At 42.0% G+C, this 24,349-nt stretch overlaps 1 protein-coding gene across 4 annotated transcripts in view; it reads left to right on the top strand.

Moving 5' to 3' along the window:
* The window catches only part of RNPC3 (RNA binding region (RNP1, RRM) containing 3), a 66,004-nt gene that overhangs the window by 13,456 nt on the left and 28,199 nt on the right, over positions 1-24,349 (top strand). For 2 of the 4 annotated variants that reach the window (XM_083156916.1, XM_083156915.1), the window contains exons 5-14: positions 3,170-3,281; positions 5,083-5,151; positions 6,841-6,998; positions 7,262-7,384; positions 9,650-9,759; positions 10,913-11,089; positions 11,467-11,561; positions 11,658-11,716; positions 13,163-13,295; positions 14,818-14,885. In XM_083156916.1, the coding sequence (XP_083013042.1) occupies positions 3,170-3,281; positions 5,083-5,151; positions 6,841-6,998; positions 7,262-7,384; positions 9,650-9,759; positions 10,913-11,089; positions 11,467-11,561; positions 11,658-11,716; positions 13,163-13,295; positions 14,818-14,877 (1,096 nt within the window). In that variant the 3' untranslated portion in view covers positions 14,878-14,885. Of the gene's footprint in view, positions 1-3,169; positions 3,282-5,082; positions 5,152-6,840; positions 6,999-7,261; positions 7,385-9,649; positions 9,760-10,912; positions 11,090-11,466; positions 11,562-11,657; positions 11,717-13,162; positions 13,296-14,817; positions 14,886-17,311; positions 20,244-24,349 lie in introns of those variants that run through there. The other 2 variants (XM_083156917.1, XM_083156914.1) reach the window with 2 other exon arrangements.

Raw genomic sequence — 24,349 nt, 5'->3', positions numbered from 1 at the left:
TGAGTTAAATGACCTTGATCAATTAGGGTTGTGTTTTTTTACATTTGTTTTGAGTTTAATTTGCATACAGATCCGTTTATCATTATTAGGATGTCCAAACAGACTGATAATACTGTTGTGTGACTCTAGAGTTTTAGAACTACTTTCTCTAACAAAAAAATCTGTACTTGTGTAGTTTCACGTTGGCAGTTACGTAGTCAGCGTAGTGTCCCTGTCAGAATCAGCGTAGGGTTCCTGCAGCCAGCGTACTCAGCTTGTGTCTGCAACTGTGTGTACGCACCTAACCGGAGCTTGCGCAGTTAGCGAAGTCAGTCAGCGTTACGCAGTTAGTGTAGTCAGTCAGCGTTGTGTCAGCACTTATTACATTGTGTGGGAACCAATGACAATTTTTCACCTGCCTGACATGACAGGTGTGATGTGTTCCTGAAACAACCCCACGATCCACGTGAGCCCGAAGCGTGGCGAGGGGACCCGGTACACGTCCTCCTGACCTGTCCATACCCCCCACTATCCATGTTGGCGTTGAGTTGATTATATAAAGTGTGGCGAGCCACCGAGCTGAAAGCGTAGCAAGAGGATGCTTCGGATGCCTCGCGGGGCTTGCTACTCTCGCCATTCTTCGGGCCCCGTGGCTCACTGCGCTCGCCACACTTTATAAAGTTGACTCCACACCAAGGTGGATAGTGGGGGTATGAACAGGTCGGGGGGACGTGTACCGTGCTTTGGGCTGACGTGGATAGTGGGGGTTTCAAATGGAGGCACAGCACTTGTTTCCTAGCAGGGCAAATAGCTTAGTGGGCTATTCTGTGTAGTGAAATCGCATTGCATGGCTTTTTGTGCCTTGCGATGTGTGCAATGCGATCTCAGTAGTTAATTTAGTTTATTCACTGCACCCTGACTGAAATCGCACAGCACCTGAGATGAGATCTCAGTAGTTCATATGGTAAAACACCTAAAAAAACACCTAAAACAGCACCACTCTCCACGTCACCCCGAAGCGTGGCGAGCGCAGCGGAACGCATTCTCTGACCTTTTCATACCCCCACTATCCACGTCGGCATGGAGTTGATTTTATATAGTGTGGCGAGCCACCGAGCCCGAAGCGTGGCGAGCGTACGCGGATTACTTTACATATATTCCGCTGCCCCTCGCGGGGCTCACCACGCTTCGGGGTGATGTGGAGAGTGGTGCTGTTTTAGGTGTTTTACCATATGAACTACTGAGATCTCATGCCACAAAAAAGGACCATGCGATGCAATTTCACTCAGAGTGCAGTGAATAAATTAACTAACTACTGAGCGTACGTAGGAAATCTGGGCGCCCTGCTAGGAAACAAGTACCGGAGGCACTTGCCTGTATGTAATATGGAGCACTGGCAAATGCGTGCTTTATATTGTGCATGAGACGCACTTGCCGTCTCCCTGAAGCGGACACGGGCAGGGTTGCCGTACCCTGCCTCACAAATTACTGAGATGCACAAGCGTATGAGATACACAGCCGCCAGAGCAGGGGATTTGGTGGTTACCGGCGCTGCCTGAGAGGCGCTCCCTAGGCTTGCCCGGGGACAGAGCTGCAGCTCGCAGGGACAGTACGGTGACTACGCTGCCTGATGGGGACACTGCGCTGACTACGTAGGGCTGTTGCTTTGACACTACGCTAGGCTGCAGTTGGGCTACACTGACAGCGTAGCCTGCCGCCATGAAACTACACAAGTACCAAAAAATCGGTACTTGTGTATTATCACGGCACCCATCGCATCGCATACCATAAGGCATACGATGGTATGCGATATGTTGTACAATGGCATACAATTTTAAAATTGTATGACATTGTATATGGCATACAATGCGATGGGATGTGATTAAAAATTGTATAAGCACCCTAATGGGTGCTTACAATGTTGAATGCACCCCCACGTCACCCCCCACTATAAACGTGAACCCGAAGCGTGTGCGAGCGGCGGCGGTACGCGTCCTACGACCTTTTCATACCCCCACTATCAAAGTTGATTTTATAAAGTGTGGCGAGCGTACGCGCATAACTTCACAGGTATATGCGTCCCTTCGCGGGGCTCGGTGGCTCGCCACACTATATAAAATCAGCTCCACGCCGACGTGGATAGTGGGGGGTATGAAAAGGTCGTAGGACGCGTACCGCCGCCCCTCGCGGGCTCGCTGTGCTCGCCACGCTTCGGGTTCACGTTTATAGTGGGGGTGCATTTTACATTGTAAGCACCCATTAGGGTGCTTGTACAATTTTTAATCGAATAGTGGTGTAAAATCGCGTCGCATGCCATCGGGTGTATGGCATGCGATGCGATAAAAACATCGCACGACCAACATCGGGGGCGCCGTTATAATACACAAGTACCAAAAAATCTAACAAAACCAAATGTTAATAGCTGTTAATGGTTATATGATTCTGTTTGTAGAGGGAGATTATGTTGTGTGTTTGTGTGTGACCTGCAGCTGCTGGGTGTACCAGATGCGTTCCCAAGGTGTAAAACTGCATATATCTTGTATTTCCATTGGTCACTCCATGTCTAGCTATTATATAATGTGTGCTTGTTAAACATTAATGGAAAATCCAAGGTTTTTCCAGAAAACGATATGGTAAATGGTGTGTGTGCTTTTTTTTTTTTTTCGTAAACAAAAGTATTGGGTAATACAGGGTTTATTACTTTTATTTTGATCTTTGGAATATTAAACGTTTTTCTCATCTTTGGGGGAAATAGAGGTAACAGCCTCTTCTACAAAAATATAGTAAACAAGTATGTTTCTTCTGGCCTTTTAGATGTTTTGTTCTTGAGAGTTGGGGGGAAAAAAGTGGGATTGCAATGAATGGAACGAACAATCAATTGACACAACGGTATCTCCATTAGGTTGGCTCCCCTGGGCTTTGCAGCATAGATTTTTAAATGCACTAATCAATGCTGGAAACCCGTTTTAAAGCACTAAAATGAGACTATATGCAATATTTAATCTGTCATCACATTTTTTGTAAGAACTACTTTATGTTTGTCAGTGAAGAACAAAATACCTGTAGAAAAACTAAAACAATACTAGATGCCAAGATATTCCGTTTGCTTGTTTTGCAGTTATAGTAACTAAACTTTTTATATTTTCTTTTCTAAATCATGTTTTAATGAAAATGCATATTTTCTTCTCAGCCTTGTGTTCCCAATAAGATCCAGTTTGAAATACTTATACCCTCCTCCTACTAGCAGCATTTTGGCAAACATTGCAAATGCTATGGCAAGTGTTCCTAAATTCTACGTGCAGGTAAAACTTTTCTCACTTCTATCTTCCTTCTTTATTTTTTTACTTTAGCTTTGGTACCATCTACAAACTACTGTTCAAAGGTTTGGGTCACTTAGAAATGTCCTTATATTTAAAGAAAATAACTTTATTTTGAATGAAGGTAACATTAAATTAATCAGAAATACACTATACATGATTAATGTGGTAAATGACTAGACTAGCTGCAAATGTTTTTAAAGGAATATCTACATAGGTGTATAGAGGCCCATTTTTCCAGCAACCATCACTCCAATGTTCTAATGGTATATTGTGTTTACTAATCACATTAGAAGACTAATGGATGATTAGAAAACCCTTGTGCAATTGTTAGAACAGCTGAAAATGTTTGCTCGTATCTGGGGAATCACATTTGTGGGTTCAATTATACTCTGAAAATGGCCAGAGAAAAAATTTATGTGAAACGCGACAGTATATTCTGGTTCTTCGAAATTAACGCTATTCCATGCAAGAAATTGCCAAGAAACTGAACATTTCCTGCAACGGTGTATACTACTCCCTCCAGAGAACAGTACAAACAGGCTCTACCCTGAGAAGTGGGGGACCCCAATGCACAACTATGCAAGGAGATAAGTACAATTCAGTATCTATTTTGATGCAGTGAACTGAAGTCACCCCACGCAACCCCTTTCTGTTGCCTGGGTCCTTCTTGGTGTTTCCCAAACACCTGTTTGTGTTTACAGTATTGGTGAATAAGAAAGACCCTTGGCGCAAAGGGTTAGCTGACAAATGTATTTCTTTAAGAAAAGAGATAAAACAAATTTACATTACAGGATCTATGTGGGTAAAAGACATGAAACCCTTCATGAAATAGTACCCGCAAAACTCCAGGGTCAATGTCTAGGGTGAAGAGGCAACTCTGGGATGCTGGTCTTCTAGTCAGTGGCAAAGAAAAATCTATGTCTGATATTGGCCAAGAAAAGGAAAAGCTTAATATGGGCAAAAGAACAAACATTGGACAGAGAAAGATTGGAAAAAAGTGTTATAGATAAACTAATCAAAGTTTGAGGTGTTTGGATCACACAGAAGATCATTTGTGAGACGCAGAACAAGTGAAAACTGGAAAATGCTGGAAGAGTGCCTGACGCCGTCTGTCAAGCCTGCTGTGGAGGCAATGTGATAGCCTGCGGCTGCTTTGGTGCTGGTGAAGTGGGAGATTAGTATAGGGTAAAAAGGGATTTTGAATAAGGAAGGCTATCGCTCCATTTTGCAACATCATACCATGTGGACAGCGCTTGATTGGAGCCAATTTCATCCTCCATCATGACAATGACCCAAAGCACACCTCCCAGATTATGCAAGAACTATAACTAGAGCACAAGCTAGGCAGCTGGTATACTGTCTGTAATGGAGTGGCCAGCACAGTCACCAGATCTTAACCCCTTTGAGCTGCTGTGGGGCAGCTAGACTGTATGGTACGCAGAAATTGATGAGGTTCTTCAGGAAGCGTAGGGTGAAATTTCTTCAGATTACCTCAACAAACTAAGGTCTGCAAATGGAGCATTCTTTGATGAAAGCAAAGTGTGAAGGAAAGAATTATTATTTCAAATAAAAATCATTATTTCTAACCTTGCCAATGTCTTGACTGTATGTTCTATTCATTTTGCAACTCATTTGATAAGTAATTTTCGTGCAAGCATCTAACTCGTCATACTAAGTTTTAGTATAATGCTCTCCTCAATTGATGCACCTATTAAACTATATCAGGAAAGTACAATTTGATAGATATAATCTTGTAATAACTAGTCAAACTTTGTTATATTAGGTGTTACACTTGATGAATAAAATGAACTTACCAGCTCCCTTTGGACCACTTACTGCACAACCACCCCTGGTAAGTATACTCCTGCTGTGTACCATTCTGTGACTGAAGACAATAAAACCTTTCTAATTTTTGGAACTGGTATAACTATCATGATATACTTTTTTTTTTTTTTTTTTTTTTTTTTGTCCTTTCTCTTGTATTCCCACCTAACTCATTCATATGTATGCTTTCCTATAAAAATGCACATGAAAGGCGTCCGAATGAAAGTATAGGTTGATACCAACAAAGTTGAGTCTTATGTAGGTAAGAATATTTTGTCAGGGAGCACATACCAACAGGATCCTCCAGTGATCTGGTAGAACCAGCTTGGATTAGAGTTCTGGTGCAGCTCACTCTCCTCTTCCGCTGTTTTTCTGGTTGTAGACGAAGGTAACAAGTTAGTCATTCCACAGAAATCTTCACTGGTCATTTTACCTTTTTGTTTTTAGCCTGGGGATGGCCTTACTCCCAAGAGGATGGCAAGGTTGTGGAGGAATCCTACTTGGATAGATTTCTCTTAGGTTGATGCGGTGAACTGATATCAAATCCCAAAAATAGGCAAAATAACGGGTAAAAAGTGTGGTCTGAAAGGCATCAGATTTGATTGCAACTTTCTAAAACACTTCAACTAACTCCATTGTGCCAGTGGCTTGCATTGAGATAAATGGCTGGGGAGGCACTGGCTAGTATCAGGTCCAGATTAACAGATGTTGATCCCAAGTGTTCATGTGGACGTTATACAAAAGTGCAGATCTATCCAATTGAAGATAAAGTATGCTTTGCAGATTAATTTGGACTTCCAGCTAGGGTTTTAGATCCTGTTTTCCTCTTGCTGCCTTCAATCTCTGGTAGATAAAGAGAAACATAGTAAGTCATAGCAGTGTTTCTGTTTTGGGCATGATGGCCTTGGCTTATAGTGATTTGGGTCAGCAGCCTTGGACTTTGCCACCTTGATCACTTCTGCTGCATCAGCTACCGCTTTTGTCTTTGTGAAAGCTAGAGAACGATATTTATTTACTATAGGATGCGGAAACCAGTAATTTTCTGATTTGGAGCACAACTATTTAATCCTGATTTGTTAATTTTCTTCAGAAGTGTTAGACTTCAATCCTATGGTCATTACTGTGACGCTCAGGTATCCGGATCTCGGAGCTGATGCAGAGTTTCACTGCATATTTATCTAAGCTCTGCATACACAACCACGAGCAAATGCTATTTTTAAATGAATTCTTTAATAGGTAGATTGTTTGTTTATAAGGGATACATAAGGATGACTAGGGATGCCGGCGATCAGAATACAGATGCCGGCATCCCGATTAAGAAAATCCTAACAGTTGTCAGGTAAAGTATACTTTGCCCTCTCCCTAACAAAATACTGCTACACCCATGCTAATGTTCAGCATCCTGATTGATGTCGGCCTTCCGGGGCTGATCTCCTTGTGCTATTTAGGATTCCAGCATCTATTTTGTGACTTAGTGTCTGATTGCCATAATCATCCCATTTCTAATGCCCTTTTTTTCCATTTCTCAGCTGTGGCAAAATAAATTAATAAACTGTACACTTAAGTACCATTTTGATAGAGTAAGTTAAGCAATGTTGGCTTTTTTGGGGCTTGACCTGTGTATTTATGAAGTAAATCTTGTGTTTTTGTAAGTCTTAACTTGGGAAGTAGAACAACTTGTCTCATACAATAGCAACCCCTTCTTTTTTTATAACAGTATTCAGACTATTTGGCTGCACCTTCACTGTACCCTCCGGTTCCGCCTGACCTCCCGGAGAATCCTCCACTACCAGAGCTAGATGATGACTATGACATGGATGTTTCCAGCAGAGAAGAGTCTGAATATGAAAGCGGTGATGAAGAAGAAAAAGAGATGTAAGTGTTATTGAAATTACATGTACTGAGCAATACAATGGTCCTAGCGCATCCGAAAGTTTTTCCCATACCTTAATTTTTCCTGGACTGTATGTAATTATTTAAAGCTTGCAATGTTAATTTTTACCAGGTCATCAGACCTTGAGTAACCTCTTAGGTACAGCCCTATTGGAAACCTATTTTAAACTTTTATTATCTGGATTTCTGGAGGATGGACCAGCGTTTCATAATATATTATTGAAACTCTTACTTGCCATGTACAGGGTTGCTCGTCTGAAGGAACTGGCCGATCTTCTGCCCAAGAGGCCGAGGCTAAAAAAACAATTGCGTCCACGAAAGAAGATGAAGATTAAGGACCTTATAAGTGTGCCTGCAGCACCACATAGGTGAGTCATGAATGTTTAATCACAGAATTGGTTTGGGGATTTTCCATTCTATTTGCATGACCAAAGCAAGATACCCTACAATACATTAAATTGTCCATCACGTTTGTGCAGGAATATATAATCCTAGTAGATATTGTTTTATTTTTCTTCATTAACTTTCAGCAGGAACAGACCAGTGTGTTTGCTTTTAAAAACATTTACTTTTGTACATCTTAAAAGTTGGCTTAAGACCCATACACACTGGGCGACTTTTAGTTTAAAGCAGCTAAGGTTACTCGTCTGAGCTGCTCTCGGCTTGAAAGCTGCCCAGTGTGTATGGGGCAGCAATGAGCGTTGATGTGCGCTCCCGCATCATCGCTGGCCTGGCCACTCACCTGCAGCAGGGTGGTGGGCGGCTTTCCATAGCTTCCTGTTATAGAAAGTCGTTCACCCCCTGGAAAATTGCCAAAACGGGCAAAAAGTATGTATGGCATTGGACACCATACACGCTGGGCACAAAATCCTGGTGCGTATGGACCTTTACAGTGACTCCTATATAAGCATGCTCGATCAGTCCTATGTTCTGCTTGCTTAATAATATAGTTACTTTTAAACGATATGTCCTCTCTTCTACTTAATAAAATTGTTGTGCAAGACTTATGGTGCATACGCAGCGACCATATTGACAGCGATTGCAGTGTGCATCGGCGATAAATCGCCGGGTGCGCACTCCCGGTTTCAGCCCCTTTATGGTCGCTGGTCGGCGGATCATGCTCCTCTGACTAGCGACTTCCCCTGCCTCTTCTCCCGGAAATGTCCTTTTCATCAGCAACCATCTTTGGTCGCTGGTGAAAAAGGGACACTGAGCAATAAGACTGCTGAGCAATATATTGCCAGGATCATGTTGCTCCATGTGTACACAGCTTAACATATGGTAATAAGTTAAGCATCATTTTAAATTGTTTCAATTGTACACTTTCTTTCTTGCTAAGTCGTTTTTCAGTTATAGTATATTTGTGTCCAAAGTAGTGCGTACAAACTGAGCTATTTTTCCCCAAAGAGCAAGAGATTTTCAGGAGGCGAAAGACTTTGCTGAAAATCTTTCATTATAAAAGGCTATTTGGTACTTATGTAGTATCTGGGCGTCCGATTTAGAAATCGCATCGCATGCAACCAAATCGTATGCGATGCGATGGTCAAGATTTTTCCATAGGATTCAATGTTAAAATGGTCTGAGTCCATTTTAACATAGAATTCAATGGGAAAAAGGGGTCCTTTTCCCACTATCCAAGTGGGCATGGAGTTGGATATAAACCTGTGGCGAGCGTAGCGAGCCACCGAGCCCGAAGCGTAGCGAGCACCGCGAGGGGACACAGAATACTTTTTAAGAAATATGCGTCCCCTCGCGGGGCTCGCCACGCTTCAGGCTCGGTGGCTCGCTGCGCTCGCCACGCTATATAAAATCAACTCTATGCCCACTTGGATAGTGGGGAAATGAACAGGACCTTCTTAACATTGAATCCTATGCAAAATCGCATCGCATCTGATTGTATGCCTTAAGGCAGGCATGTCCAACGTTGGCCCTCCAGATGTTGTGAAACTACACATCCCAGCATGCTTTGCCACAGTTTTGCTATTAGAGAATGCTAAAACTATTGCAAAGCATGCTGGGATGTGTAGTTTCAAAACATCTGGAGGGCCAACGTTGGACATGCCTGCCTTAAGGTAAGGCATACAATCACAAAATCGGACGCCCAGATACTACATAAGTACCGGCTATTTACATAATGAGCTGGGTTTGAGTTGCTCATGCCAGCAATGTATACATTACTGGCCCCACTGTATAGGAATAAGGCGGTAAAGTAAATAGCTTGCTGGACTCTGCCAGCAATTTATATACCTTACCGGTTTTTCTATATACATTGGTGGGCAGTGGTGGCGGTGACATATTCAATGGTGGCTTGCGCCTTTTAGCTTTGCAGGGGCGGTCGGATCGCAAGCCGCCAGGAGGGGATGCACGCGCACGAGACGCACACACATCCCCTTCTAACAGAGCTTCCTCCTGGTCCTCGTTGCTGGTTCCCGACCCTTATGCCAGCAATGTATACGTATATTACTGGCTTAAATATAACACATTGGTGGCCAGCTTGTTGAGCAGGGTGGGGGGGGGGCGGGGCCAGCAGTTAGGGTTGCCTGGCAGTGAGGGGAGCTGTGCTATTTGCTCCGTGTGTTAGGTGGGCAGGGCGAGGATGGACCTTTATCTGTCTATTTATTTATTTATTGTAGCCACGCACAAGCACCTTTGCTGCCTTCTGAGGTCTTTGAGCAGCCATCTATGATAGGCCTGAAAAAAATGGAACTTCATATTCCTGCGGACATACCTGTAGCTACAAAAGGTAAAGAGACCATCTTTATGATATGTGCCAATTATTATTTTTTTCATTAAGTGTAAAAACTTTTTAAACATGGGCCTAATTTTTGTACTTGTGCAGTATTGCACAGCTGCAGAGAAGCGGCTGTGAAATGCAGCTGTAAGGATCTTTAGAATGTGGGAAGCTTTTTACAACACACACTCTGCTTGGCAATTCTAATTAAGTGGAGAAGACGCCTTCATTTTGTGGAACGTTCCAGGTAGTCGCCCCTGCTCTGTCCCTAAAATTATGAAGGGGAGACTGCAAATGTTCACACAGGACTTGTTCTGAACATTCTCAGATTCCCAAAGATCAGATTTGTACATATATCATCAGATTTACGTACAAAACCTATTCAGACCCATGGTGCTAATTTTCACACTTCAGACCAACAGCTATATACCGTTCTCACTGCAGGCAAATTCCCAGGTCTAGCATGTCGACCTGGAAATTTACCTTTTAACAGGTTTTTTTGCAGTGTGAACATGTCGCATACCCGGATCTCATACACGGTTAAAACCCTTCTATTTACCTGTGTTTGAGATCCGGGTATGCAGACACGGGTTTACCCATTCTCACTGCATAAAAACCTGTGTTAAAAGGCAAATAACTGGGTAGAACTTCTTTACCCAGGAATTTGCCTTGCAGTGAGAATGGGGGTCCGTCCCTGCAGTCCCCGGCATTTTAATGCCCGGTAAAAGTAGTGTATTTCTCACTCACTGAGAACACGGTATTATTAATATCTGTTCTTTTGGATTATTTCACAAAATGTGCTACTTTATAAATCACTCAAGATGATAGTATGGTCTTCGTATGAAATTTTCCCTGGTCTTTTCCCCAGAACTCTACTCATTGAGTCTGAAACCAACTCGTGGCCACGCCCCCTTTTCGCTCCCCGGCAGGCGGGACATTAAATCCCGCCTGCGTGTTCTCGGTCGAGCTGACCGAGAACGGGACTGGGTCACGGCGGTCGAGCAAGCTCGACTGCCGTGACCCTGACATTGAATACCCCCCTAAGTCCACAAAAAAAATAAAAAATAGTATTTTTAGGTATTGTCCTTATTGGTCCTGGGGATATGCTTGTTTATTTTAAAAGTAAACTCTCCAGTATGCTTTTATTTTGGTCTTACACCCAAAGATCCATGTTTAGAGACAGACCTAGCACCTGATGAAAGTGAGGAACCTCCTGGATTTGGGAAGATATACCCTTCCTTTTCTCCTAAGTATGAGGAGGAGGATATAGAGGAAGAGGATGATTTGCCCAAGGACTTTATTTCCAGAAGAGAGCTAGAGAAGGGAAGGATTTCTAAAGAAGGTAACTCCAAACTACTAATTTTTCAGAATTCTGTGATCATTCTTTGCCTGATTGTTCACGTTAAAGATCAGTTCATAAGTGGATTTTTTTTTTCAATGAAAATAATTCACTCCCTACATGTTAAATCTTCAGAAGAGATTCATTATTACTCTTAGAAAAAAGTGGCAACCTTTGTCAGATGCAGTTAGTGAATTTTATTTGTAAAACAATTAGGCACAGCATATTGTGTTTAGGCTAAATTTAATGCTTTTTTTTTTTCAGTATAAATTAGTCTGAGCATTGTAAATTAAATTGAATTAATTAGGAATTGCAGTGCTATAGCACAATATTTATGCACTAACTTACTTGGTCCCATTTTTTTTTTTTTTTTCTCCCAGAAATGCGAAAACTATCTGTATTTAAGAGCTATAAACCGGGAGATCCAAATTGCAGACTCTATGTGAAAAACTTATCGAAACAAGTTACTGAAAAGGCAAGAAAAATATCCAGATTTTTTATTATTTTATGTGCTTTATTTATTTTATTGTTTTGTATATTAATACAATATATATGTGTTACTTTTCAACAGGACCTTAAGTTTATATTTGGCAGATTTATAGACTTTTCATCTGAAACTGAAAAAAACATGTGAGTAACCTTAGACTAGCAGGTTTGTATGTACTGTAAAGCCCCATACACACTAGGCAAAATTGTGAACAATATCACCTAGTGTGTACACACCATATCGGTAATGATGCGCTTTAACTTTAGTGATGTAATGTATAGGTATATATAAGCCGTTCTTAATCTAAAGCTACCTGTACATGCTCATTTTGATGGTTATGTTGTGTAAAAATGGATGAATAGGCACTGAAAGACCTGCAGTCCTGATCAGCTCATTCTGTAATTGGTTGGATTCTGATCAGGGCACAGCAGAATATGTAGTTGAATAATGACTATAATATGACAATTTGCGACTACAATCAGGCAGCTCTTATAGGGGTGTATTAGATGAGATGAGCTCCAAATAGCTGTATCTGTGAAAGGGCTACAATCTCTTCTTCCAAAAAATGCTAATTTAAAAAGCTTGCAGGTTTTTCTTGAACAATCACTTGATCACTTTTGGTAGCACACTCTACTTAAAAGTTATAATGTAACCAATTCAGTAGTACAGATGGGTCACGGTCCATCTTTGCGGGGGATGGCGCTGGCGTCGCCAGCCGCCATCCCCCGCCAGCGCCATGGCGATCGTGAGAAGGGGGCGCGCGCGCACGAGAGGCGCGCGCGCCCCCTTCCGACGGCGCTTCCAAACGTTTCCCCGGGTCCCCGCCGGCTTGCCGGCGGTAACCCGGGGTCCCCGCCGCCTGCCCGCATCCCCCCTAACCCCCCCCTAACCCCGTCCGTCTCCCTGAGGCGGAGACGGACAGGGTTTCCGCCACGCTAGCGACGGAGACTGAGACGCGCGTGCGCGTGAGACGCACGCGCGTCTCAGTCTCCTCGCTGGCGAGGCTGCTGGCGGGTCGCCAGCGCATACGTTCTGGCGACCCGCCAGCAAGGATGGACCGTGACCCATCTGTACTTCTGGAATCTTTTGGGCTGTCTGTTCTCACCTCGCTAGGGATCACCAGTGCTAATTGCTTGGCACCTGGAAATCGGCATAAACCATTAGTGTTAAACCCCACCCGAGCTCCTATTGGCCAGGGGAATGGGGGGGGGGGGGGGCTTAACTGTCTAATGGGTTATGCTGATTCAGGAATCGACACTGGCGATCCCTGGGAGATTGATCCAGCACATATATTACGTAAATGATAACCATCTGTCTTGTCCATATGTAGACTTATTGCCTGGCTACCTACTGACTTGACCTAGACATTGTTAATTTTCTCTGTGGATGCTAACCTTAATCTAGCCCTGGGCCAGGATAACCTGTGGATGTAGTGTGAAAGTAAGTCCAGGCATTCTGTGCCAACAATCAGATATATTATGGGTAATGGCTGAGTTAGTACTTTCACAAAACCTGCAGAGTTGTAGGATCAGTGTTTGTAAAGCAAAAACTCAAAATCACTTACTTGTTTTTTAATCCTAACCTGGCAGGTTTGACATTCGCTTGATGAAGGAAGGGAGGATGAAGGGGCAGGCCTTCATGGGCTTTCCCAATGAGGATGTGGCAGCAAAGGCCTTAAAACAAGTCCATGGATACTTACTTTTTGACAAACCTATGGTTATTGTATCCTTTTATGTGATTTGTATAATGAATAAGATTTAGCAGTCTCTCTTTGATTTGAAGCATCACTGTTCAATGAGGACATTTTGTATTACTTAACTTCTGACTTCAATTTGGAATTATTTCACTGGATACTTGTGCTTTTAACCCCTTCAGTAGTGGGGTTGTTTTTTTTAGGGAGCGCTCCCCAGTGGGCCAGTTTTTCCTGGGGAGCGCTCCCTAAAAAAAACCACCGATGTGTCCCCAGGACCGGGCAGCGCTGTTGAACTATGTATCAGGGGATGCACTGTGCATGAACTGTGTATCAGCCGGAGCTGGGCGCTGCCTGGCTCTAAGCAGTGATAATCCCGAAAATTTTCCAGGTTTGCCAGTCTGGGCACTGAAGCACAGCCCGGAAAATTCTCGGGATTACCACTGAAGGGGTTAATGGTTATTTTGTAGTTGATATATGGTTTTCACAGGTAAAATGTTAATCCTGCCTGCCTTTTTTATTGCCTTTGCTGTAAAATATTATTGGTTTTTCTACAAATACAGGTTTTTCTACAAATATTTATTGTTTTTTCTACAAATTGCATTGCATTTTATTGTCTGTCACTGTTTTTCTTGGGATGGGGCTACGACAGCGGCAGTTGAAATGCCTGTGCCAAATTCCCAACCGACTGGCATGAACCGGCAAAGGAATTCTGACCATTTCCATCCAATTGTAGGTTGGGGGGGGGGGGGGTTAGTATTAAACACTAAAACCACAGCATTCTGACCAGGGAACCAAACCCAGAATGCACAGGCATGTTGGTATTTTTACTAAAGTTCAGGTCTCCACTTCTAAAAACCCACATAACCCTTCAACAGGTCTAGCCAACGTGTGGCTATCCAGCTGTTGTGAAACCACAAGCCCCAGCATGCCCTGACACTATTTTACTATTAAGGAGTGTTAAAACAGCTGGAGAGTCACAGGTTGACCAGGCCTGCTTTACAATTTAGGGGGGTATTCATTCCTGGGCCGATTTTTTTTTTTTTTTTTTTTTTTGGCCAGTGCGAAAAATCCAGCATCGTCGAAAACCATGTGGATTGGCAAATTTGCGTGGTTATGGGAATTTTGGCAGGAGTTTTTGCCTCCGTTTTCCCCCAACCCTACTTGCCCCCAAAAAGTGAAACCGTGTTGGCGAAATTGGACTCCTAAACGGACGAAAGCTCCTGTGATTGAATTATTGCTGTTGTTTTACCTGGCCAGGAAATTAACTAACTAACCCTCTTAGTGACCATGTGTGAGAGAAACCATATTGGAAAGTGACCAAAGAAATAATGATCAGGTTTACCAACGGCAGCCAGAAGTGGCAAACTTCAGGTAAATATTGAGCTTTATAGAGAAATGTCAACTGTTGGATCGAATTTTAATCCGTGCTCATGCATCCTGCAGTTTTTTTAATTGTTTTATCTGTTACCCACAATTTTTGAAAATTTTAGCAATAAAATATTTGAGAGAACTTTTGATTCTCTTTCATTAATTTCCTTAAATCGGCAACAGCAATTTGCACGATCTGCACGACCCAAGCCTAATACTGATAAAACACAGACCAAGAGATAAAAGCCAAGGTGAGTTATACAAGAAAGTCCTTCGTATGACGCAGGACCGAGGCAAATTCTCGGGTAAAGATTAGCCTCTGGCAAACTGTTTGTTTATTTAGGACAAAATCCAAATATTGACAGAACTATTTTTTCTCTGCATTCATGTCTGTTAATTCTCAAATGCAGACCACGATTTAACCTGTTTTGTACTTGTATGTATGTATGTATGTATGTATGTATGATCATGAAAAATATGTATGTATGTATGATCATGAAAAATACAGTAATATTTATAAAAATAACTTTTTTTTTTTTTTTTTTTTTGTAATGTAGCAGTTTCATTTTTTTCATCTTGCACCCAGAAGTGGAAAGTAAAGGGGGGAGCTATTATAAAAATGATATTTCAGCAAATTATTTAACGGTTTACCGTTTGTTTAGTGGCGGGGAAAAAACTTGTAAAATGGTCATTCTACTCCAAGATTTTATTAATTTATCAAGAGCCCATGTAGCAGCTGTTTCATACTGTATATGTAATTATTTTGGTAACTACCAGTGAAATTGAGGGGTATTCAATCCAAGCCAATTTTTCCAACAGTTGGAAAATTAGTCACCTTTCAACGACTTTCGGACGAATTAAGATTCAATTTATTCATATTTGTGTCGATTTTGCAACTGCTGGAAAAATCGGTACAATTGGTAAACATGCTGGTCATCAAATTACTCACCGATCCATGTGTGTTAGTGAAAAAGGTGTTGACTTTTTCGACTATTTTCCACGGATACAGATGTGAACCTGCATCTGCGGAAAAACTATTTAAAAGCCGCTGCATTGAATGGGTATGCTAGCCGAAAAATCCAGACGACATTGAATAGACCATAGTCTTTGAAAGAGTCTTCCACTTGGGAAGCAAACTTTTACAATTCAGAGTTGCTTCACTTCAATCTACCATGGAGTACTAAACAGTTTTGTTTCATTCAAACTCATTAAAGGACCTTGACTTTAATATACGTAGAAAGACTTGGCCCTACTGTAATGAAAGTAAAATTGTTCTTTAATGAAGTGAATTCTGTTTTATACAAAAACCTACAGATGTTTCTTCATGTAAGATACCTGGTGAAACTTCTTGAAGGGGTAACTTACTGTAGTTTGTTTGCGTTTCTTGCAGTGGGGCAGATGTATTAAGTCTTAACAAGAGATAACTGCAAGGGTGATAAAGAGAGCCAAACGTCCAGCCAATCCCCTGCTAACCATATCACAGGCTGTGTTTGAAAAAAGCCAGTAAGGTGCCGGTTGGCTGGATGTTTCTCTTTACCCTCGCTTTTATCTCTTGTTAAGGCTTAATACATCTGCCCCAATAGCAGTAAAACACAACTGAAAGTGTACTAGAGACTCTAGGCAACCTTAATTTCACAGGCTACCATTTTAAATACGTACTGTGCAAAGCCTCAGATGAGGCACAGCAGAACGTGGTGTGAGAACGCAATGACCACTGCATCGCAGCCAGTAAATGCTTTCGATGAAAAAATGTGTGGTCCCGGGGACCTATCACTATAAAGTTAGGGTCTTACTCTTCTGTTTGTGGGTTCCATCACAAATTATGCTATTGAGCTAAACCCCCACCCCAGGAAAGACTCAGGGAGAGGGAGAAAAGAGACTAGGGGCAGAGAGGTGAGATGGAGGGGGGAATAAGGATTGAGAGCAAGAGAGGGGGCAGTGGAGAAAGAAAAAGGACAAAGCAGGGGAGAGAGGGTGGATGAGAGAAAAATAGGTGATCGAAAAGGGGACATAGAGAGAGCAGGAAAGAGGTGGGGGGAGGGATGGTGACCTAGTGAGGCAAGAGGATGTGAGGTGCTGGGGGGAGCAAAGGGCTGAGGTAACGGGGGCAAGAGGAAATGGGGTGATAGGAGGAGTGGCTGAGGTGAGAGTGGGTTAGGTGAGTGTTTCTCCCCGACACAGGTCACCCAACAGCCCCACATGATCGGCTGCACTATGTCCCCGGGGACCAGCTCAGTTTGTAAAACAGAGTCCCGGGTTTGCAATTTTTAGAGAAAAATGTGCTATAGCCCATATTTGCTATAGCTGACAGCACTTAATACATGTCTTTAAATTCCATCACACATAGATACAGTATACATATGTTGATCATCAAATTGATCAGTCAGTACAAAGTAGTTTTGTCACTTCTACAGTAGTTTTGCTATACAAATATGATGCATATTTTGACCAAAAAAGACAATTTAAGCAGCCGAGACATCCTATGACCGGACATGGCTATATTGTTTTTTGACGTCACTGAAGATCAGTAGGAGGACACGTCTGTAGGCTTAAAAAAAAAAACTAGATTTCTTCCAGGAAGGCTTTATTACCATATGTCTTGGCAGCGTGCAATATGTCTCTTGTCCAGAATACAGACCATTCAGTGAAAACAGTTGTGCTATTCTTCTCCCTAAAGATGGCCGTGTAACTCCTGTTTGGCATGAAAAGCGTATCCTTTCATGTTGTATCCTTTATGAATTGATTTGCTTAAGCCCCAAAGTTAAATTATAGGAAAATTCAAGCTGTGGTGCTTTGTACTTTTTACTCTGTCAATTTGAAATATGTAGAGTTATAGCTGTTACTTAAACATGTAGGTGGCAAGCATTGTACCACTGTATTATGGTCTCTGGAGCCTTCACAGATGTATATTCAAGGGCAGATAATAGGATTTATTTTTTTTGTACTGTATGTTACATTTTTGCAGGAAGCACAACCGCTACACACCTGTGAACTGAAAAAGACTTCTCAAGTTAGACTTTTATATAGTGTGCCCTTATGCCTCTTGCTCAGTAGGCAGTCCAAATGAATTTTCTAGAGAAGAGGACATGTGTTTGGCTTACTGTGCTTTCCCTTGTAACTGCCTTCTATCTTAATTTCATATTAAGATGTTATAAAAAAAAAATGCATTAAAATAAAACATATGGTTTGTATTTTAGTAAGGGGGAGCACACTGTATGTGGATATATGGACGGTGTAATGGTTAGCATTACTGACTCACAGCACCGAGGTCATGGGTCCGATACCCACCATGGCCCTAAATGTGCAGAGTTTGTATATTCTCCCCGTGTTTGCGTGGGTTTCCTTCGGGTACTCCGGTTTCCTGTCACAATCCAAAAATATACGGGTAGGTCAATTGACTTCCAACAAAATCAACTCTAGAATGTCTGTGTGCATGTACATATGGTAGGGAATATAGATTGTAAGCTCCATTGGGGCAGGGACTGATGTGAATTTTCAACAATACTCTGTAAAGCGCTGTGGAGTATGTATGCGATATATAAGAAACGTAATAAATATACTGATAAATTCATAACATTAAAACCGCTGATGGGGGAATTGAATAGCATTATCCTGTTAAAATAGCCCCGGTCAGAGTGTGGTATATATTAGGTAGCAAGTGAACCCATCGATACATAAAGCTGATGTGTTGGAAGAAGGAAAAAATGGGCAAGCTTAAGGATCTGAACAACTTTGACAAGGGCCTGCTTGTGATGGCTACCTGTCCAGCCACAGCATCTCCAAAAATGTCAGTTCTTGGTTGGGTTTCCCTGTATGTAGTGGTTAGCCTACCAAAAGTGACTCAAGGAAAGACAACCAGTGATATGGTCATGTGCACACAAGGCTTATTGATGTGCTTGGGGAGTGAAGGCTACCAAATCTGATCAGATCACACTAAAGATCTATTATAGTATGAATTACTGGCTATAATAGAAAAGGTGTTGGTACACACAGTGCCTCACAGTTAAAGTACAGATGCTGACCCCTGTCCACCGCCAAAACCGCTACAATGAGCATATGAATATTCGTCTAAACTGGATCATAAAATAATGGAATAAAATGGCCCAGTCTGAAGAAAGATGTTTTTGTTTTACATCATGTTGCTGGCCATGTGCATAGTTTGCTTAGAGAAGATCTGACACCCAGAATACACTATGGAAAAGAGGGCAAGTCAGTGGCGGCATTGTGATTCTGGGAAACCTATTGTTCATATGGGTCATTCTAAAGAACTCTGACTTCAAGCGTGGTACTGTGAAAGGATACCACCTTTGCAATAACCCTAATAGATATTCCATTGTCAACTAAGATTATTAGAAAGTGGAAGGGTTTAGGAAAAACAGCAACTCTGCCACGAAGCGGAAGACCACGTCATCACAGAACAGGATCAACAACCGCTAAGACGCATGGTGCAAAAAGTCACTGCTGATTGAATATCTGAAGAGTTCCAAAACTATGTGGTGGGAGCTTAATGTAATATGGGTTTCCATGGCCGAGCAGCTTGCATGCAAGGCTCACATCACCTAGTCCAATTATAAGCATTGGATGGAGTGGTGTAGAGCACACAGACCCTGAACTGTAGACCAGTGGCAACCTATTATGCGGTGCGACAAACCATGCTTCTGTTTGTCAGTCAGTTGGGTTAGTCTGGGTTTAGCAAAAGCTGAGAGAACATTACCTGCCTGGCTGCATTATGCTAACACTGAAGTTCGGGAGAAGAGATCTAGTGGAATTGGGCAGTTTTTCAGGGGTTAAACTAGGCCTCTTATCTCCAGTGAAGGACAATCTTAAGCTTCAGCATACCAAAACATTTTGAACAACGCTATGCTTCCAGCAATTTGAGAAGGACCTTTTCTATTCCAACATCATTGCACAAATCAAGGATTATAAAGCCATGGTTTGCGTTCAGTGTGGAAGAACTTGACTGGCCTGCACAGAGCCCTCACATCAACGCCATTGAGCACCTTTGGGATGAATTGGATGGTGAGCTGTGCCTTATAGTCCAGCATCCATGTCTGACCTCATAAATGCTCCTTTACAGAATGAATGGACAGAAAAAAAATTGACAAACACTGGAAAATCTGCAGAGCATAACATCACCACCTCCCTGCGTTGTATCTATTGCACACTCCTGACAGTCGGAGTGTTATCTGGCACCTGTACACTTTGGTATCAGACAAAATAGATAAATGATTAAGTTATTTTATATAGCCCACGCATATTATGCAGCACTTTAAAGAGAATATTTGAACATTCACATCAGTCTCTGCCCCAGTGGAGCTTTCAAGTGCACACACATAATTTCTAAAGTTAATCTTGTTGGGAGCCAATTATTCTACCAGTATATTTTTTGGAATGTGGGAGGAAATATATATAATATTCTAGATATGAAGATATACATACATGGCAGCCGTTTAAACTGCTTAATGCAGTTTTCTCTCAGGGGCTAAAACTGACAGTTCCAACATTTAAACAGACAGGGTAAGATTGTGCCAAAATGTTTCAAAGAATTCATGTAGCCACTGATTGGTTGAAGTCAATCAGTGTCTGAGAATAGTTGTACACCCCTAAAAAGGAGAAAATGATTAATGCGCTGTTAATTAATTGGAATAAGAACTGCACAGTCAGTATGTCCATATATCTTAAACTACTAGAGCAGCAGTTCTCAAACTGGCTAATGACTTTTCTAGTCTCAGTCAGTGATTCAAGGAGTCTGAAACCTTTGTTGAATTGTCTGTTATATTAGACGACTCCTATCATTCTACAATGCTGCCATGTATGTGCTGTTAGCTGACTACACATGGGATGTAATGACATTCTGCAGTAACTTGCTGGGGTCCTGTCATTATTTTTATTGTCTGATGGGGTTTTAGAGCAAAATAGTTTGAGGACCCCTGTACTAGAGTAATAACTCCCGTGGACAGTATAAACAAACATTGTTTATTTTTCCTTCTTTTGATACGAATAGACACCTAATAAAGCACGTATACTCTGTATTAGCATGCAGTAACAGCAACCTTGTTCTACAAATAGCAGGTAGCGATAGGTCAGTGAGTGAATGGAGGCACCAGACCGTCAAGGATCATACCTCCGGTGCCTGGAATGTGTGGCATGTCGCACTAGTAGGTGTGAAGACACGGCGGGGCAAGCCTGTTGCTCGCTGCTTAGGAGGACAGGCTGCTTGGTTCCCACAAACAACTGTGGTGTCTATGTGACCGCACCTCCGCAGTGATGGATTATTTATCCTCAGTGGGGTTAGTGCACTGGGCTCCGACAGAGGGGATGGCTGGTGAAAAATGTAACATTATGGGTGATTGTTACAGGTATCATCAGAAGGGTATATGGTGTCAGACCTATGGTGACACCACGGCTGTGTCATGCTGTATAGACTTGAAAAATGGTAAGTCAACATAATTGAGAGACTCTGTGGTTTACTAAGAATAATGATCACAAGGTAATATGTAAGGTTTATTTGCATGGATACACTGGTAACTAAGGTGATGGAGCCATCCTCATCTAGCCCTTTAATAGGATTAAGTGAGTTATAGGATTACTCTGCTAATCCCCTACTGTATTGTTCTGTGTATTGTATTGCAGCTGAGAACAATAGGTCTTGGATAGCAATGGCTCACTATGGCTATCCATAAATGGCTAGATGAGGATGGCTCCATCTGTAGTCAGTGTAACTAAAAAACCCACCCAGATTTGCTTACCATGGGGCCAAACCTCAAAGACCTCCTGGTAAGGAATGAACTCCCGTCTACCTCTAAAGCAGCAGCAGGGTGACTGGTGCTCAGAAGTGGAGTATTCAAATGTGCCGGTTGCACCAACTGCCAATTTCTACTGAATGGCAAAAAGTATACGGTTAGACTGCAATTCTAAATTTGTCATTTACATACTACAATGTCCATGCAAGTTACTATATGGTGGCAAGAAATCCAGGATGCTAAAGGAGTGGATTGGACAGCACTGCTCATCAATCAAAAAAATGTCTACACTCTTCTGACTCCACACTAGACCTGAAAAATCTCAGTTTGTGAGACATTTCATGGAACAAACACCACGTTGGAATACTTAAATGCTTTATTATGAACCATATTGCTCTGTTACGCAGAGGTGGTGACAGACAACCTTTTTTCTACAACAAGAATTATCCTGGATCCATCATCTTGGGACGCTGACACCATTAGGCCTTAATGAAGATTACAAAATGGGATGCTTCCTGTAAATCTAGTATGACATTAACACCTTTGCCAGCACAGTGAACCTCTGTTTGTGACCTTCACAAGAGGCCGCTCATTTGTGACACTCTTGTACATCAGTATGTCTAACCATACCTTAGGCTCATTGGCCATTTCAGTTTGTGAACTGTACTTGGTAGAATGACACACTGCGGTGTCTAGTATGGACTCAATGTCCTGACCAGCATATATACCATGGGTACTTGGGGGCAGCAAGACATTATGGGACCATCAGGGAGAGAAGCCGGACTGGGATCAGGAATCATATGGGGGAAGGAGATGGCGGGAGGGGGGACAGAGACACAGACAAAGTCCTGGGACATAACAAGGGTATAATCGGAGGTAACACTCAGGGTGCATCAGGAATGTCATGTAATAAAATGTTATGTTGTAACAGTCACGTTACCCCATTACAGTTCTTCGGTACAGATGATCTTAGTATACGGGAAGGAGGGAAGGACAGAGGAAGAATTCCCAGAACTATAAATAGGGCAGGCAGTGTGCATGGTGGGGAGGGCTGTAGAGAGTCTACTGAAGGGGAGAGGGGAAAGAGGAAGCTAGTAAAGAATTCAATTGGGTCCTGGGGTGAAACTACTCATAATATTAGAGCCATATCTAAAAATAAACATAAATTAAAATGCTTACTGGCTAATGCAAGAAGCTTAGTGAGTAAAATCGGGGAGCTAGAAACGGTGATCCGTAGAGACGACTACGACATCATTGGTATTACAGAAACATGGTGTAATGAGTCGCATGACTGGGCATTAAACATGGAGGGATATACACTCTACAGGAAAGACAGGGGAAATAGAAGGGGGGGTGGGGGTGTGTGCCTATATGTAAATAACAACTTTGAATTATTCAGGGAAGCCCTAACAGGAATTGGGTGGGAAACAGTTATGGAGGGAAAAAAATGCAGAGGAAATGTGGGATTCTCTAAAAAAGGTGCTTGATTCACTATTGTATACATTCCTAAAGTAAATAAAGGTAAATTCAATTAAAAAAAAAAGCCACCATGGTTGGACAAAAAAGTAAGGTCAGCTATCAACAATAAAACAAGAGCATTTAAATTGTATAAAAATAACTTGAATGAGGAGGCGTTCGCAAAATACAAAGAATCAAACAAAACTTGTAAACGGGTAATCAAAGCAGCTAAAAGATTATATGAAGTACGCATAGCCACTGAAAGCAAAACCAACCCAAAGAAGTTTTTTAAATACATAAATAGTAAACGTTTAATTAAGGAAAACATAGGCCCACTAACTGATACTAGTGGAAAAAGTGTTACTGAGGACAAAGGAAAAGCAAAACTGTTAAATTAGTTCTTCTCATCAGTATTTACTAAGGGAGAGCAGAACATTTACCACAAACGGGACAAATAAGCCAGATCTCATTGTGGATTTCACGCTAAAGGAAATAGTACTGAGGCTAAGCAAACTCAAAACAAATAAATCACCAGGGCCAGATGGGATTCATCCGAGGGTATTAAGGGATAAACTAGCTACCCCCCTACATTATATCTTTAGCAAGTCACTATCGTCAGGTATAGTACCAAAAGATTGGAGAATAGCAGAGGTAGTGCCAATATTCAAAAAAGGAAGATCCCGCTAATTACAGACCCGTTAGTTTAACATCAATTGTGGGTAAAGTATTTGAAGGATTTTTAAGGGATGGTATCCAGGAATATTTAGACCATCACCGTCTACTCAGTACTAACCAACATGGGTTCGTGAAAAATCGTTCATGCCAAACTAATCTACTAGGGTTCTATGAAGAGGTTAGCAAAAACCTCGATAATGGAAATGCTGTAGATGTGATTTTCCTAGATTTCGCTAAAGCATTTGATACTGTCCCACACAAGAGCTTGAGTAATAAAATGGAGAACCTAGGATTGGGTGAAAATATCTGCAGATAGGTAGGGAATTGGCTATGTAATAGAGAACAAAGAGTGGTTGTGAATGGTGCCGTATCAGATACGATACCGGTACTAAGTGGAGTGCCCCAGGGTTCGGTTTTGGGGACCATTATGTTTAACATTTTTATTAATGATATTGGGATAGGGTTACTCAGCAATGTATCCATCTTTGCGGACGATACAATACTTAGCAAAGTCATCAAATCATCAGAAGATGTCACCATGCTTCAAAATGATCTTGCAATTCTAGATGAGTGGGCAAAAAAATGGAAGATGAGGTTCAATGTAGATAAATGTAAGGTTATGCACCTTGGGAGACACAACCAGTGTGCAAGTTACCAGAACCTACCAAATCAGCAATAGATATCTATACCAGGTTGAACTAGATGGAGGCAAGTCTTTTTTCAGCCTTACCTACTATGTAACTATGTATGACACCGCAGTGTGTCCAAGATTTGATTGTATCACTGAACAAGCATGGGACACCGCCATGTGTCCACTGCCTGATATGCTGCTCGGGACC

Source organism: Crinia signifera, chromosome 8 (genome assembly GCF_055691185.1).
Source record: "Crinia signifera chromosome 8, ASM5569118v1, whole genome shotgun sequence".
Taxonomy (NCBI): Eukaryota; Metazoa; Chordata; class Amphibia; order Anura; family Myobatrachidae; genus Crinia; species Crinia signifera.
This window is presented reverse-complemented; position numbering and strand designations above follow the sequence as displayed.